This window comes from Petromyzon marinus, unplaced genomic scaffold (assembly GCF_048934315.1).
Source record: "Petromyzon marinus isolate PM22_M1 ecotype Great Lakes invasive population unplaced genomic scaffold, UKy_Petmar_22M1.pri1.0 PM_Scaffold_26, whole genome shotgun sequence".
NCBI classification, from domain to species: Eukaryota; Metazoa; Chordata; class Hyperoartia; order Petromyzontiformes; family Petromyzontidae; genus Petromyzon; species Petromyzon marinus.
In genome coordinates this window covers 1,217,196-1,233,516 of record NW_027423235.1, presented here as the reverse complement: position 1 = coordinate 1,233,516, position 16,321 = coordinate 1,217,196, and the positions used below count along the sequence as shown (strand labels likewise).

At 46.1% G+C, this 16,321-nt stretch overlaps 2 protein-coding genes across 2 annotated transcripts; both read right to left on the bottom strand.

The window, feature by feature from the left end:
* Nucleotides 1-893: 893 nt before the first annotated feature.
* Nucleotides 894-7,353, bottom strand: LOC142923073 (exosome complex exonuclease RRP44-like). The gene is made up of 7 exons (XM_076064009.1): nt 7,237-7,353; nt 6,362-6,489; nt 5,195-5,281; nt 4,634-4,790; nt 2,739-2,956; nt 1,593-1,761; nt 894-1,070 (listed from the first exon to the last, which is right to left on the bottom strand). Exons 1-7 carry the CDS (start codon nt 7,351-7,353, stop codon nt 894-896), a joined length of 1,053 nt encoding a protein of 350 aa, XP_075920124.1.
* A 5,499-nt stretch (nt 7,354-12,852) lies between these two features.
* Nucleotides 12,853-15,425, bottom strand: LOC142923072 (exosome complex exonuclease RRP44-like). The gene is made up of 3 exons (XM_076064008.1): nt 15,271-15,425; nt 13,492-13,602; nt 12,853-13,140 (listed from the first exon to the last, which is right to left on the bottom strand). The coding sequence occupies exons 1-3, from the start codon at nt 15,391-15,393 to the stop codon at nt 12,853-12,855; spliced, it is 522 nt and encodes a 173-aa protein (XP_075920123.1). The 5' UTR covers nt 15,394-15,425.
* Nucleotides 15,426-16,321: the final 896 nt, after the last annotated feature.

The window sequence follows — 16,321 nt, the reverse complement described above, 5'->3', positions numbered from 1 at the left end:
TAAGTAATTTGCATGTAATTTGCCAACCTTGGACCATGATGCTGGCACACGAATAACGTTACAGGATCTTTTAACGTACACTGTTAAAGCGGATAGCCTGTAAATATTTTACGCTTAATACACACCACAGTATTAACCGGAGTGGCCACCGAGTTTGAAACGCAAACCTCCACAACACACAGCGAATGCAATACCGCTTGGGCCACCTCAGCGCGAGCTGAAAACCAGGCATGAGAAGCCCTTTTGAGCTTCTGGTCCAAATTAGGCTGTGTGCATTATCCACGCAGAGTGACAATGTAATGCGGCATGCAAGGCATGCTGGAAAGGACCGGATCCACTGGTCACACATGTGCTTTTTGCCATCTAGAGATCACTTTTTGCATCAACTACTATTTCCCTCATTTGTTTTTATTCTACAAGTACTTTTCTGCCCTTTGAGTTTCTCATTGTTTACAGAAAGCATTAGATTTTCTCAATAATTCTTCCGGATCTGAGGGATTTTACTGTATTTTTAATCTGATGTCCTCTCCGTGACAATACGGGCTCCGTCATGGCAGTTATTTCCAAAGCATATTTAATTGTGACCGTTTTATAATTGAAACGCATTTACATCATTAAATTCAGTTTCAGTTTATTTTGGTATAGCCCTGTGAGCCATCCGGCTCTAATGTATCCACCGGTGTAACTTCCTCTGTAATAGTCCACACTGCCAAATGGCAAAAAAACGGAGCTTCGTATCTCACTGCGTTCTTCCACCTTAAACCAAGTGTCTGTGTGTCTGATAGAAACCTAATCGTAGAGAGATGGTCAGGGGGCTTGGGTCCCAGTGCATTAAGCCAGTCCTGGGTTTAAATGCAGAATTCAGCCGTTCGGGAAATGCCAATGTCTCCCGGTTAAGTGAACACATGCCCTACCTCCTCGTCGAAGGTAACGTTGAGCTTGAGATCTTTGGAGTCAAAGAAAACCGTCCCCTCCAAGCCGTACTTGGGAATGAGCACCACCACGGCGTTCTTGCGCACAAACAGCACGAAGCCCTCTTCGCTCACCACTCCCTTGCCCTTGAAGAACAACTAAGACCACAACAACAGCAGCCGTTAATCACCGCTACGTTGCCAAGAGCAGACACACGCGCATCACTTACCAGGCCCACAATTATTTAACAAAATTTAAGGTATTTTTCTGCATCCCCCCGCTAATTAATTCCAGTTGTGCTATTGGCATCATGTCATGGGGATTATTTTGAGTTCAATCGTGAAGGTACAATGTCAATTGTATTGACTATAATACTCCATCACCTGACAGAGCCAATCAAATAAAGTTGTCACATCATGGGCAAATGTGCCAAGTAACCAGGTTTTTCAGCAAACACAGAAGAATGCTGAAAAGCAATGTCAAGTGTAGCCAACCAGTACAGCCACGGCACCACCACACGTAAGCGTGCGAATAGAAAACAATTGATTCTTACTACACGCACAATACGATGCCTGCTTTCGTGACCTTAAAAATGGTTTTCAAGAGACGAATGGACGCATTATCAGGTGCCTAAGCACACGCCGTGCAAGCTCCACGTGGCCCACACTTCCGCCTCCCACCTGCGTGTGGAAAGCTACAGACGAGCGTTGGGCGTACTGCGCCATCTTGTGGCGGTAGTTGAGGTTGTTGCAGAGCTGCTGCTGCTTCTGCTTGTCGGTGAGCGCCGGGTACGTGGGGTCGGCGCCCACGCACACGGCCAGCAGCCGGTGCACAATCACATCCGAGTATCTGTAACGGTACAGGGAGACAACAACAACAATATTCACATTTGTTGTAGCCTCTATTTAATATGAAGATTACATTTACAGTAGATACAGGCTGCGGTATGGCCACGAGATGCCAACGGAGCAGCGGTATTAATCCACCAAGCACCGCGATTCATTCTGGTGGATCTCAGCAGGTTTCACGATCCACCAGAAAGCTACGCAAACAATGACTCAGATGGATTTAACGCTGTGATAGAATACTGTACTCTGGCCATACCACGTTCTAGCACCATCTGCTGGTGGAAATTATCTTTGTTAATGTATGAATTTAATTATTTGTTGAGGATTTTTTATTTGTCAACAGATGTAGCGTAAATTGCTGCCTGCTCATATCTGTGTTCTTATTTAAGATCCACAACAAAATCGTCAGCGATCCATGGCAGAATTGCATTTCACTTTTGGCCGCCGCTGCAACACGGCAATGGATTCTTGATTCTGCACGTGGAACACTGTCACCCTCCTTGTAGGCGTTGGTGTTCTCCGGATCCTGTAGTTTTTCTCCAACACAAGCCAAATAACCATTTAAGGAATTGGCCAAACTTCCCGTTTATAGGACCTTTTAGAAAAATAAGTCAAAATCTGAATCTTTATCCTGGAGAAATCCGATTCGCGATAAAAGCTCTTTTTGACAGATGTCCAGTAGGTAGATGATAGGAATGCTAATAATAGGAAAGGTAAACAAATCACTAAAAGTAAATAATAGAAAAAAGATATACAAGTTGTATGTTGAACTTCATTCGCACCGTACGTAGTCAAACGTGCTAATCGGAGGTGTGCCGTAATGACAAGTTAACATTGCATAAGTACATCAATTAATGAATAAATTCCTAAACTTGGGAAAGGCAGCACAGTCCCAGACCACACCAAGACAACAACATAGTCCCCTCAATAATCGCGAAGGTCGATTTCACGCGTGTGCCTGACGCCAGAGCACGTCACCGTCGAATGGGCGACGTGAAGTGGGTGTCGATGGCGGTGGCGAGCCCGTAGTGGTGGGTGTCGGGCTCCATGTCGGAGCAGAAGTAGATGGCCTGCATCATGCAGCGCGTGGCCAGGATGCGCAGCAGAGTGTTGAGGTATGGTGGCGCTCCCGGCACCGCCGCCCGGTCCAGGGACTCGGCCAACGCCTTAGCCGAGTCCACCTGGATCTCGATGTTCTGCGCAAAAAAATCAGGCACACCGGCGAGGTGACTATTCCGCACGTGGCTTGTAGTTCAGTGCTGGGGAAGCAGCAAGGGTTGTGGTGTATTGGAAAGAAAACGTTATTCAGCGCAATTCCTGTAGGCATTCAGGTTTCCATAACCTGGCTTGCCAGGAGAAGGCAGTACAGCAAGTGGATTAATCTACATCTGGCACAGTGCCTGGCTGCCTTCCAGCGTTGTCTGTGGTTCGTCACAGCTTTTGAGTTGTTCTGCCTCTAAGGGCGAGTGGAAACTATACGGCTACATCTCAAGATAAAGGTAAAAGGTGCAGCCCTGCAACTGCTCGCTCAGGCCAATACTGACATCGTTTCAAGACACCTCTGCTTCACAGTAGGGGGTAGCACATTCCCACCCATTTTGAGCATAATGTTCATTACAATAAGTCGACCTGATATTTCAACATTTCAGTGCTGGAATTTATCTAAAATTAAATACAGTACTACATTTATCGTGATGGTTTTTTGTTGCTTATTTCTGTGGAGTAGCTGGGAAACGAGCCGAGTCCTTCAACTCCCTACACTTGATAACACAGTATGTTCAATGCGGCTGCTGGATTTTGAAGCCAGGGTCCCAGCTGTAATCTCTGGGTCATAGGGTGACCCAGGTGACCCTTGCAAATGAGACTATTATGGTCTCTTGAGTTCTCACCCGGTTAAACCAAAAGACCTCAAACAAAAATTTGAGCCACCCGGCGACCTCTGAATTCCTTGCGAGGAGGATGATATTGAAGGAAGGTTAACAGCAATCTAGAGACAGTAGAATCCCTCTTAAAGAGCATAAAAGGATTTGGTCATTAAGCGAGTATAGGAAATACGTGTTAAAAGCTTAATTCGTTCCGATAGCATCAAAAGTTTCCCTTGTTCACCCAAAAAACGTACTTTATAATATTTAAACAATGGATATTAATACATAAAGATACTAACATTATAAACACATCATATTAAAATAAACACTGTTAATAAATGCATTCATTCATTTTGATTTAAAGCTTTCGTGACTGCAGGGATTCATATTCTTGGTTCTTTCGGGAAATTCACGTAGAAGGGAAACAATAAAATAATAAAAAATATAAAACAATAAAATTCTCACGACGTTTCGACTGCAACACAAGTAATCATCATCAGGTGTGAAAACCACAACAAGAAAATTTGAAAAAAGTGGCGGTTATTTTAACGTTAGCACCACGGAGAGAGATTTCATAAACCATTTCGGGTCTTAATTGATTGATCACGCTTAAGGTGGCTTTCAGACTGCATCCATTATTTTTCGTCTCCCCCCTCCTCTTTTCCGAACATAGATGGACTCGTCCATCTGAACAAACTGTCAAATCTCTCTCCGTGGTGCTAACGTAAAAAATAACTGCCACTTTTTTCAAATTTTCTTGTTGTGGTTTTCACACCTGATGATGATTGCTTGTGTTGCAGTCGAAACGTGGTGAGAATTTTATTGTTTAATATTTTTATTATTTTATTGTTTTCCTTCTACGTGGCATTAATTCATATTTACTGTACCTACAACAGCCCGTCGTTAACAGGGAAATGGTCGGTTAAGCCTACACATTGAGCTCTATGGAGGCCCGTTCTTAAGCGATTAGTTAACAAGGGTGGTCGTTAAAAGGGGTTCTAACTCTACCTTTGATTTCGCCGCCTTCACCAAGTTGTCGTAGTTGGAAGGCGGAGGCGCCGGGTGGCGTCGGAGCAGCGCACACTCGGGGAATTCGCCTACGATGCGCTCCGCCACGGAGATGTTGGCGAGCAACATGAACTCCTCCACCATCGAGTTGGTCTCCCTGTGTACACGCACCAGTTTTCGCCACCACAATACATCAACCACAAGGGTCAAGATTCTTTATCTTAGATCATTTTGCTGATAATACATTTCCCACGTGATAAGCCACTTTGTTCAGCTATCATTTGTGGTCAGGGTTTTACTTGGTAAGATAAAAATAGTTTAGTATTATTTGTATATTTGTTTAAGTTATTTGTTTACCTTTCCAATACTTTGCAATCCTAACGTGTGCTTGTATTGTTTGTTGTTGTAACGTTGTGACCTGCTCCAACTGGACATCTGTGAAAAAAGAGCTTTATAGCTCATCGGATTCTTCCAGTAGAAATATATATTTTGATTCTGATAGAGAGGTCTGCACAACAGTCGGATTGCAGTCATGGGAGGTGTCTTCTTGACGAGACTCACTTGAGTTCCTTGGTCTGCAGGTCGATCGGGTCATGGGTTTCGCTGTCCATGTGGAATCGGACCTCAGGGGATGCCAGAGTCAATGCCCTACGGTTGGAGAAGGGACATGAGCGATTATCATGTCCAGCCAAAACAACACAGAATCTTAATATAAGACACTTCACAAACTCAGATATTTGAGTTGAACATGCACAGCTCGTTAAGTCAATCCACTGCTGGATGAGGGCCGCCCCATGTCATGCGGGTCGTGGGGTGGTTTTACCGTACTTAACCGTGGTGGTCAGTACGCGTTGGCAAAGGTGGAGGAGCACAGACATGGGAGCATTAAGAAGAGTAAAACAATTTATGTCACTGCATTGTCCTCTATTGCCCACAATGTAGAACCGCAGCAGTCTGTAACACTCCAATCGAGAAGGATGTTATTAACCAGGTAAAACCTTAACTTCTTTATTGTTGCCTTCATTTCCGCATCTCCAGCTTCTTCAGCCTCCCACTCCCAGCCCCGCTCACATCCCCCCACCCCCCCGCCCCGGCATTTTGCCGTGCTCGCCCCTTTAATCCCTCTAGTAGCACCCCACTTCCCCTATCCCACACCCCCCCTCTCTATCTCTCCCCCCTTGCTCCCCCCCACTCTCTTACCTATATCGCCTCTTGTTACAACAGCCCTTTATTGCCCACTTCAGAAATTGTTTCTGGCTGTGGTTGTCCCACCTGAAGAAGGATGCTTGTGTTGCGCCCGAAACGTCGTGATTTAATTTAGTTGTTATTTTATTTTATAGTTTTACCTACGTGACTTTACTGGAAAAAAAAAAACAAAGAGTATGAATCCTGTAACACTTGTTTGTGCATGGTATTCACCCAAGCCTCATGCATCATGGGGTCAAAAAAAGCTACAGGTGCAGCCTTGCAATTGCTTGCTCAAGCCACTGCTGGAAGAAGGGGGCTCCCATAAGAGGGGGCCCCTCTAGAGATAAACCCTTTTACAGTCCCTCTCAATGTATTTTAGCCTACTCTTCCATGCTGGCCGGATGTCTTAGAAGACACGGGAGTAACCACACTTTACCGCGCCACAGGCGACCTGCCGATCGACTAAATGTGGTGCACCCATTAATACTGCTCAGCGCTCCAGAGGCGGTGGAGGGGATGAGGATCTTGACAATGAGTTACCCGTTTTGAATGCGCCTCTGCTTGAGGATCTTGGCCAGGGAGTTGAGGCCACGCAAGCTGCTGGTGACCGGGTCCTTCCGCCCGGCGTCGTCCATCATTAGCTGAGCCTCCGCGTACGTCAGAGACGCCTGCGGGGATACGATGAACACACCACGGGTGAACCATGGGGTCCTCGCAATTACACAATGCCCACGCCTGATCCAAGCCCAAGCCAGAACTCAACAGATGTCTACGTGGCTCCCGATGACCACTGAGGGTTACGCTCACCCAAAGACAGCAAAATTTATATTTTTTGAATTCTCAAAGCTGGAATTTAACCAAATTTAGTGCAATGTAATTTGGTGGTCTTTTGTGCAGTGAGTTTAACACGTAGGCTTTCGTGACCAATATCATCCATAATACAGGTTTTTTGGGTTAGATTGTGTAAATACGTAAATGTGTCATTAAACCCGCCACCACCCGACACAGCCAACTAGTAAGGGTTGTCACATAAACAGAACGTGGCCAATTCATCACTGGTACAACTCACCCGTGTGCTGTACTCGTGACGAATTGGCATGTTCTGTGTTTTGTGCAGTGATTGTTGACTGGACAGAGACCATCAACTCACTACTTTCATTTCCTACCTCGCACCTCCGATTAGCACAGTTGGCTACGTACGGTGCAAAAGAAGTTCAACATACATACTACCACTTGTGAACCCGGTTCATCTCGCTACACTTGTGAACCCAGAGGTGCAAGCTCAATGCTCTGACCTCTCAGCCGTCCAGAAACCTCAACTGCACTAACATAGCAAGGCACCGATACAATACACGTGAAAGCAAACGAGAGTTTTACAAAAACTGAACGTCTGTGCGGGGGGGGGGGGAAATCACCTTGGAATTGATGATACTCTTGGTAAAACGTGTGCTCACGATCTCAGCCTTTGGAGTCATCTCCCATATGCACGAGAACGCCAGCCTGCACGCGCACAGCACATGCACCGTCGCCATTCACCGTCGAGTGGCGGAGTCGTCGTCATTGGAGTGGTGCAGGGTGTTCACTCAGGAAAGCCTCGCAAAGTCTCGAGACTCTTTTTCAGGAGGGTCTTGCCAAGTTTTTGGTAGTCGAGTCATTCTTTCAGCAGCGGGATGTTTGGCCAAAAACCGGTTTGGGTTGTTACAAATTACTCAACTGGAATATTAATGTAGCAACCATTGTTCGACTGCAAAAGCTTTGCAGTACCCTCCAGAAGTTATGAGATTCAGTGAGGCTTTTCTTGGTTAAGGATCATAGTAGTAATAACACGTTTATGTTAGCGATGAGAGGAAACCTGATAACCTGGAGTCAACCCATGCTAAATAGGGGGAGAACATACAAAATCTACATGGAAAGGCAACCAAGTCGGGCATCAATCCTAGGCCATTCTTGCTGTGAGACACGTGTTACCATTGTGCCATCCTGGTTTGGCTGCTTATGTATGTACACATGCTTGTGTGGATCTGTACAATGACACTTTAACAGTGCCACGCATCATGGGATTACATGTGCACCTGGCAACAACGCACGTTAGCTGCTGAGTATGGGTTGCAATGTGCGCACTCGCGAGTTAACAGTTGTTGGTGCATCTCACCGGTCGACGTTGGATCTCAAGGAACACAGGTTTGAGCTCAATAACTCTGGCACCATATCAATCCTCTGCACGCGCACAAACACATAAACGCGACCACTTCTCTGTCAATAAACACAAGCTGGCAAATACATATGCACCAACTCAACGAGTGTTTTGAAAGCAAACCCACACATGATTAAGTCACCTGCAGGTAAGTGTTCAGCAAAGGGATGTTTTCGCGAATGCCACTTAAGATTGTATGGGTTTTATTTGGAGGAAATCTGATTAATCCAGAGGAAACCCATTCACTAACAGGGGGGAGGACAAACGAAACTGCAAGCAAAAAGGCACAAGAGTTGAGTAATCAAACCCAGCGTCTCCTTGCTGCAAGGCACGAGTGTTACCACTGCGCCGATAGCCTGCCGCTCATGATGTCACGGTACATCATATGATAAGAAATCCACAAAAATCACCTCGTTTAAAACATCATGAGAGATATTTAGCATTGTTGTTGCACATTTTTTTAATTCTAATTCATTTTTAAGTTATCGTTATTCATACGGGAAGTACTGAAAAGCACGCAAAAAAATGTGGTGAAAATGTCAAATACAATTACAGTTGTGGGGAAACTGGTACCGCGATGATCGTTACATCATAATATTTTACATCATGTCGTAAAGTTAAGAATGAAAGGATGAAATTGGCGGGTCGTAAAACACTTGATATTGTGGCAAGAAGAAATCCACATCTCACCTTCTCACACAGGTAAACTGTGGTACCACGCAGAGATGCCTCCTCATCCAAGGCATTCCCCGGCCGGATAAAGTAGCTCACATCGGCGATGTGTACCCCAACCTAGAACACACATTAATACACCGTCACCACCCTCTCATGCATGGATGTGTAATGACAGGGTGATACCTGCCGGCCTGTAAGGGTAATTAAGGTTATAGCTGCATTACATAACGCCTTATTATGAAGGGGCGTATCTGGGGTAAAGGTCAACGGCGGAGTCAGTCGAGAAGCTCCGGGGACCATCCCAAAGGGCCTAGAAGGTTCTAGAAAGGGGGCGTGGCCAGAGGTGGAGCTTGGCCACTCCAGGCAGATATAAAGAGCACCGAATCAGAACTTCGGGGCTGTTAGCGTGGGGTCTGGGTCCTGGTTGCGTCGCTACCGTCGTCATCTCTTCGTCTTCGACCACGTGGCTGGTTCTTCTGCAAGAGCAGCTCTGTCTCCGCCGCTACGCTCGTTAACCAGCCAGCGTAGCTACGCAGGACGGAGATGGGCTGCGTGTTTGTACAGCCTAGGTGTAGCCGCGTTACAATGTGTATCGCCCTGTGTGCTTTTAATAAATAAGACGCCTTCTACTAGACGTCTGTCGGAAGTCGCTCACTCCACATGCATGCATAACCTCCACCATAGCCACTCCAACCAAAGCACAATAATGTGAAATGAAATGCACACCCGTTACTACCTGGTGCATTCATTGTGAACCAGGCATTCGGCCAGTGACGTGGACACTTAGGCCAGTGGGGTCTTAGCCATGGCTTGGCTCAGGCTTGGCTCTCGAGCAACATGCATTGAGATTATTTCTATTATTTTGGCTGCTATAAATGTCCAAATGATGGGCCACTTTGTTGAGCTATTCATTTGTGGCCAGGTCACTAATCAAAAATAAAATCAATACCTCAGTGGGCTTTGCCTGGTAGGATGGGGATGGTTTCGTTGTATTTGTTTGTGTTTGGGTTATTTGTTTATCTTTCTTGTACTTTGCACTACTATTATGTTTTTGTACTGTTTGTTGGTGTAACGTTCTTACCCGCCTCTACTGGACATGTGAAAAATAGCTTTATAGCTCATCGGATTCCTCCAGTATAAATATTCTGATTCTAATTTTCAATAAGCCACATCAAAGCAACGCTTAAAACCCGAGCTGCCTCTAAGCATGGTTCCAGCCCTGAGCCTCTGTGTCCCTTGTGCCTCCTCGTATATCTCTGAATGCTCCCAGCCAAGCTCAGAATTTCCGTGAGCTGAGCATGAGCCAAGGCACAGCTGAGCCACTCATGCTTCTTTGGAGGCAACGGAGCAGCTCAAGCCAGAACCGAGCCATGTTGAAGTCAGTCCTGAGCCGAGCAGAGACCAAGAATACTGGCACTAAGGCAACAATGTTTGGAAACTTAATAACAGGAATATTGTCCACCCCTTTGTCAATCCACTGCAGGATGAGGGCTTCTCCATGCCATAATGGGTCGCGATTGTCATTTGACCTTGCTTTATTACGATGGTCAATGCAGGTGGTGAAGGGGAGAACTTGGGCAGTTTTTTTAGATATCACTCTGTACCGGTGTTAGCCATGACTGGAACTAAACCAGCTTGACAGGATGAATGTGCAGTGCACTTATCATTGTGCCACTAAACTCCCCTTGTCACCTCCGCCAGCATTGAAAAAACCATGAAAGGAATAGGCACGAATTACCGCGACCGTGACCACGATTACCACCACCAAATGAATACCTTGGTGTTCCCATTGTCGAGCGGTTTGCAGTGTAGGGCATCGTCGATGTCTGTGCAACCTGGAGGATCCACACTGCAGATGGACAACGCACGGAGGTCCTCCCTGCCAGCCTGGTCCTTGTACGGGACACACACAGCACCAGGTTCAACAAAACGCTGCCTTACAACAAACAAAACACAGGGTGAGCCATACATGGGTAAACCAACTTCATTCTAATGGCGTTCTATCTTCTCAATAGGCGACTGAATATTTTGAAAGTACAGTCCGTTCTCCTATAACTCCGCGTGTTTTCATATCGTGAATTAGATATAATGCGATGAATGCATTAGGGAACACATTTTTTTCATAACATGGATGCGAATTGGATAAAAGGCGATCGAGTGAACAGAACTGCGTTGTGCGAGGCAGAAAAAGCGGTTATACGGTTGCCTCGGTGTAGCATCACACAAGGCGGGATGCTTCTGGATGCTTCTAGATGCTACTCACGTACCCGAAGTCTTTGTTAAGCCTGCGTACGCATCTCACGTGTTATCGCGGACTGTGCTTTACCCTATATTATTTATTATGCGATTTTTCCACAATTCGGTGTTCTTCAGGAACGCAAGTACAGCGTTATAGGAAAAAAGTTTGTAGTCCCCTTGCTCCATTCATTTCTGTACTGGACCATCTCCACGGCTACTGCAGAGTCCTCCACATCCTGGCTCACCACTTTGATCCGCATCTCTCGAGGCCTGCCTCTCGGGTCTCCGCCCTGGTGCTTCCATAAGTCCGTCGCCTTCCTTCCTCCGATGTGAATTTCCTCTCTTCTTACGATGATGTGTCCGAGCCATCGACTTTCTTTCAGGTCGACGGCTTTTCTATATACGGTCTGCGGTAAAGGTGTAGAGCCCCGTGGCTTCTCGTTCATGCCAGTGCAGCGGAAGGACCTCGACTGGAGGGAGAGCTCCAGAGAGGCCCTCTAGAAGGTATTCTACGCAGGCCAAACATCTTGAAACTATTGAGGTTTGACAGCACGATGATGATGATGGGGGGTGTTTTCGCATTTGTCTATTGTCGGGGGCCACACGTCATGGGCCACACCAAAGGCCACCCAGAGGCTACGAGTGGCCCGTGGGCCTTGTAATAAAGAACATTGAAGTAAAGGATTCTCACATGCACGACCAAACACACCAACACACCGCAGGCGTAAGAATTGAACTCAATCGATGAATTGACATATCGTCACACGTCTCATGCGTACCTCTGCTGTGATGCTGAACGTGGGAGGGGACAGGCATGCAAGTACGGCCTGGCTGAAGGGCTGGTGTGGCACGTCGTGCTCCAGCAGCAGCACCTCTGTCTCCGTCTCCTTATCCCCACATTCGCCCAGAGAGCGCGCAAAATGGCCCTGCACAAGCACACCGACGATTAGCACGGTTGTCTACGTATGGTACGGAAGAAGTTTAACATGCATATGCACATACGTGGCCAATCGTCACCGGTATCCCTTTTCCAATGGTACATTGGAACCCAGACCGCAGATCTCTCGAGGTGTCTGTGGTCACCCACTGGCTTTTTGCCGTGTCGAACCGGAACCAAACCGTAGTATGCTGGCCCCACAAGGCATCCAAATCTATCCGGGGGCCGAGCAGGGCCAGGGGCGGGGCTAGCGACACGTTAATTGTGTGACGGCAGTCGGTACACCACGGGGACGTGGCACCACAGCGTCATCTGCATGTGCCTAGACTTGTTCAAAGCATTGACCGTCCATGGCATGGATCCGCTTTTGCAGTGGATAAACAACCTGCAGCCTACTAAACCGTGCCAGCCATGGTGCCGCTCAGTTGTGCAGTGGCAAATAGGTATGAAAAGCACAACCACAATGCCAACCTCGTACCTAACGTTCATGATGTAGAATATTAACCGGCATCTGTTTAAACAAAGATACAACCCAAATAATACATCTTAACAATATATTTAGCTTTTCACCAATTTTTTTTCTCATTGTGTTAATGGTATCACACAAGACAAGTAATATATACCACCCTTCGTGGTCAAGGACGACCCACAGGAGCAGACATAACAGAGCTACTTCTAAGATCCAATGAAGTGAAATGCGGTCCAAATTGTAGGGGGGCAGTGCTTTTCCAACCACTCTGCCAATCAAAGTAATGTTCATCACATGGCAGTCAAACGCAGTAGTTTTCTCAGAGATGGAAATTAAACAATCGAAGTGCACGACCAAATTTAATATCGTTTTTGGTGCAGTTATTGGTGACTGGGCTGAGACTATCAACTTACAACACCTTAATAACCTAGGTTGAATCACAGGTGAGTTTGCCATGCTTTCAAACAAAAAAATCACAGTGGTGCCAGCTCATCCACCCTGACTTCCAATTCACCGTGTCACCGTTCGTGTTTTGGGTTCGACGGCTGTATTGCATACAGAGCCGCGTGGCCGCGCGTCAAGTGACAGAAGGATGAGCCCGACGATGCCGACCACGGGACGGACGGGTGAGGTGTCACGGCGTGCGGGGCGTCACGGTGCAGTCGTACGTTCGGGTAGCGGGAGTGTCGCAGCCAGCCATCGATGGCCACCACGATGCGGTGGGCCTGCAGGGACGCTGCTTGTCTTGTCTCCACCCGCACTCGTGGCATGTGGCGGTCCGCGGGCGTGAACAGGTGGCGGGTGGCCTGCAACACGCACAAAGAGCCCCCAGTAAGGCATTCAACAAACTGTTTGGGCGAGTGCCGTCAGCACACACCTATTCAAGCTGGTACGGCAAACGACGGGGTGGGTACGGCCAGCACCATACCCGACCGCATTTGTCTCCACAGCGCTGATGTTTACATGCCACATCAGATACTAATTTATGGCCGAGTCGACCTAGGGAAGGGCCCAAGACAGGTTCAGACATTTGCCGCTGTTTATTGGTTATGAGCGATAAAAATAATCCAACTCGGGTCCCAGGATTCGTAGCGCAGCGCGCTAACCGCTACATCACCGCTCCCCACACGTACACACACACATGCAGATCAGCCCACCTCCTTGATTGGGCTGGGTATGAGCATGCCGCACAGCAGCCTCGAGTTCCGCTTGATGATGCCGATCACTTTGCCAGTGGGCCGACGCATCTTCCCACTTTCGGCTTTCAGCTGGAGACCAAAACAAAGGACAAACATCATGTTGCGTAATCTAAGCAAGAGCGACGACAGCAACAGCAGCAGCTGGGATAGCACCGGGAGATGACAACGCAAACTCAAATGAGCACTCACCACAGTAGCGTCTCTCTCACACACTGAAATAATGAAATAACTATTTTTTCACCAGCTCACTGCATAACACAATACAATTTGGCTTGAAGGGGAAGGAGCAATCCAAAACAATAGCGCTTAACCTGCGGATGTGGTTTCATGCTGTGTCTCATCAATGTCAATAATGAGATTGACGCTTTGTTAAAATGACAAAAGATCACAGTGAGGAGTCCTCCGTAAATATTGATAAGTTAAAACAGTTCTGGAGATTGATAGAATCAACCGGAACACGCCCATCAGATACCACACGTTTAAAAAAAAAACGCCTAGGCTTTTGCGACCAATATTATCTACAACAAAGGTTACCCTCCCATTTAATTCACAATTTGATGCTTAATCTCTTTGATTCTTTATGATTTCACTTGCAATTGTGATTGACATTTTCTCTTACCTGCTTAGCACATCAGTCACGCTATATGTGTTTAATGTTTACGTAACGTTTTTATAAGTATAACTGTGCAATGATCAGTCTATAAATAATCTGCCCAAGCCAACCTGCACTACATGCGATTCAATATCTAACACTTGTTTATGTTTGTGAAATATTGTCGACTTTTCATAAACCACGGTTGTTTTTGTACCAATTTCAATGAACTTCATTGCTGTACTTTATTATGGTTTGCATTTTGTCACTGTGGTATGTATGCATGTAGAACTTATTTCACACCGTACACAGCCAACCATGCTAAAAAAAGGTGCGTGGCAAGGACAACAATCTAAATACAAAAAGCAGTTCTAAAGAAATTAGTTTTCAATATAGAGGCCACCCTGTGACCCAGGTCACTCTCGCAAATGATACGTGTCCTGATCTCTTGAGTTCTAATTAAGTTAATTAAAATAAACATTAAAAAGGAGCTCAGACCGTGGAAACGATGCCGTGTTGAGCCTGGATATGCATAACAGGTGGTATAGGCTCTGCGCCAAAATGGCAGGCAGCAGAGCGCAGTACAGCAAAATGAACTGTTGTCCTGTCCTTCTATGCTCCTGATCTATGCCCCCCCCCCGTTCACCAACCCGCATCGAAGTATGGTCAAATAACCCCTACGTACATACAAAAATAGTATGAAATGATTAGCACTCCTGACTTGATTTTGAAGTAATGTAATGTAAAGTCATTTAATAAACGCAAAATCAAGCTAACAGCATCTCTAATGTGGATTGTTGTCTGGTCACACGGTGTTCATTATGTTTAAGGTCTCTCTTGAAGTGGTTGAGTCTTTGTTGTTATTCTTTGTTTAAACTATAAACTAAACAACTTTACCAGGTAAGGACCCTGAGAGCTATATAGCTCTTTTTAAGTGACCTGGCCACAAATGATCGTTCAATGAAGTATCTTATCACATTTGAAATTGATAGCAGCCAAATACTCTAAGTGCATGTCAGATTGTAACTGTGGAGGGAAAAGCCGGAGGACCTGGAGAAAAATCCATGCGACCACGGGGAGAGAGACACGCACACTGCAGGTGTCTGGGTTTGATTTTGGTTCGGCAGTGTTGACGCTCCACTCACCACATCCTCCTCATTCTCTTCTGCAACGTCCCCTGCGACGCCCTCATCGTGCAGGACCAGCGAGGAGGGGGCAACCCAGCGCTCCTCGGGGAACATCTCCACGCACACGATGTCGTCGTGCATCGCGCGGTTTAAATGCTGCAGCCCCTGGATCAACACCTGCACGGAGACAAAAAAGATCCCCCCTATAGCCTTAACAGACCGCTGGGCCAAGTGCAGTTAGAGAGCAGCATATACAGTAAAACCTTGGATTGCGAGCAACTTGGTCTGCGAGTGTTTTACAAGACGAGCAACATTTTTAATGAATATTAATTTGATAAACGAGCGAGGGTCTTGCAATACGAGCAGCTTTGTACTGCCGAGCATCACGTGATCACAACTGATATACGAGTGCTTTGATATACGAGTGCTTTGGATTACAAACACGTTTCCGGAACGAATTATGCTCGCAATCCAAGGTTTTACTGTACAAGAGTTTTAATACCACGAATAAACAATTAAAAATGTAGGACTATGAGCCCATGAATCTTCTGAAACCAATGTTTTTCAGTAACATATGTTCAAGCAGGGCAATTTCTGGACTGGGTTTTTTTTTCCAACAAAGGGCCAATGTACCTAATTGTTATTTAACGTTACATTTTGGAGGTGGAAATAGACCATTCATTTTGTTAACAAAGTAGTCACAACCATCATTAGACCTCCTTTGCCAGTACCAAAATATAATAGGGTTTTTCCCCTTTTTTCTGGCAACAAAACTGAAACCTTTTACAAGGAATCATGTGTGCATTAACCACAATACTTGTGGTGAAAATGCAAAGAAAAACACACTGATAATATTTGCAATATATGCGTACGCCTTTTGGCGTCCTCTGGTCTCGCACAAATTGGGTCGAGGCTCAAAAGAAAGCCGTCCCTGGTGTGGACCAATCAGTCTCAAGGACAATGCATATATTATCATAATGTGTTTTTTGTTTGCATTTTGACCACAAGTATTGTGGTTAATGCACACATGATTCCTTGTAAAAGGTTTCAGTGTTGTTGCCAGAAAAAA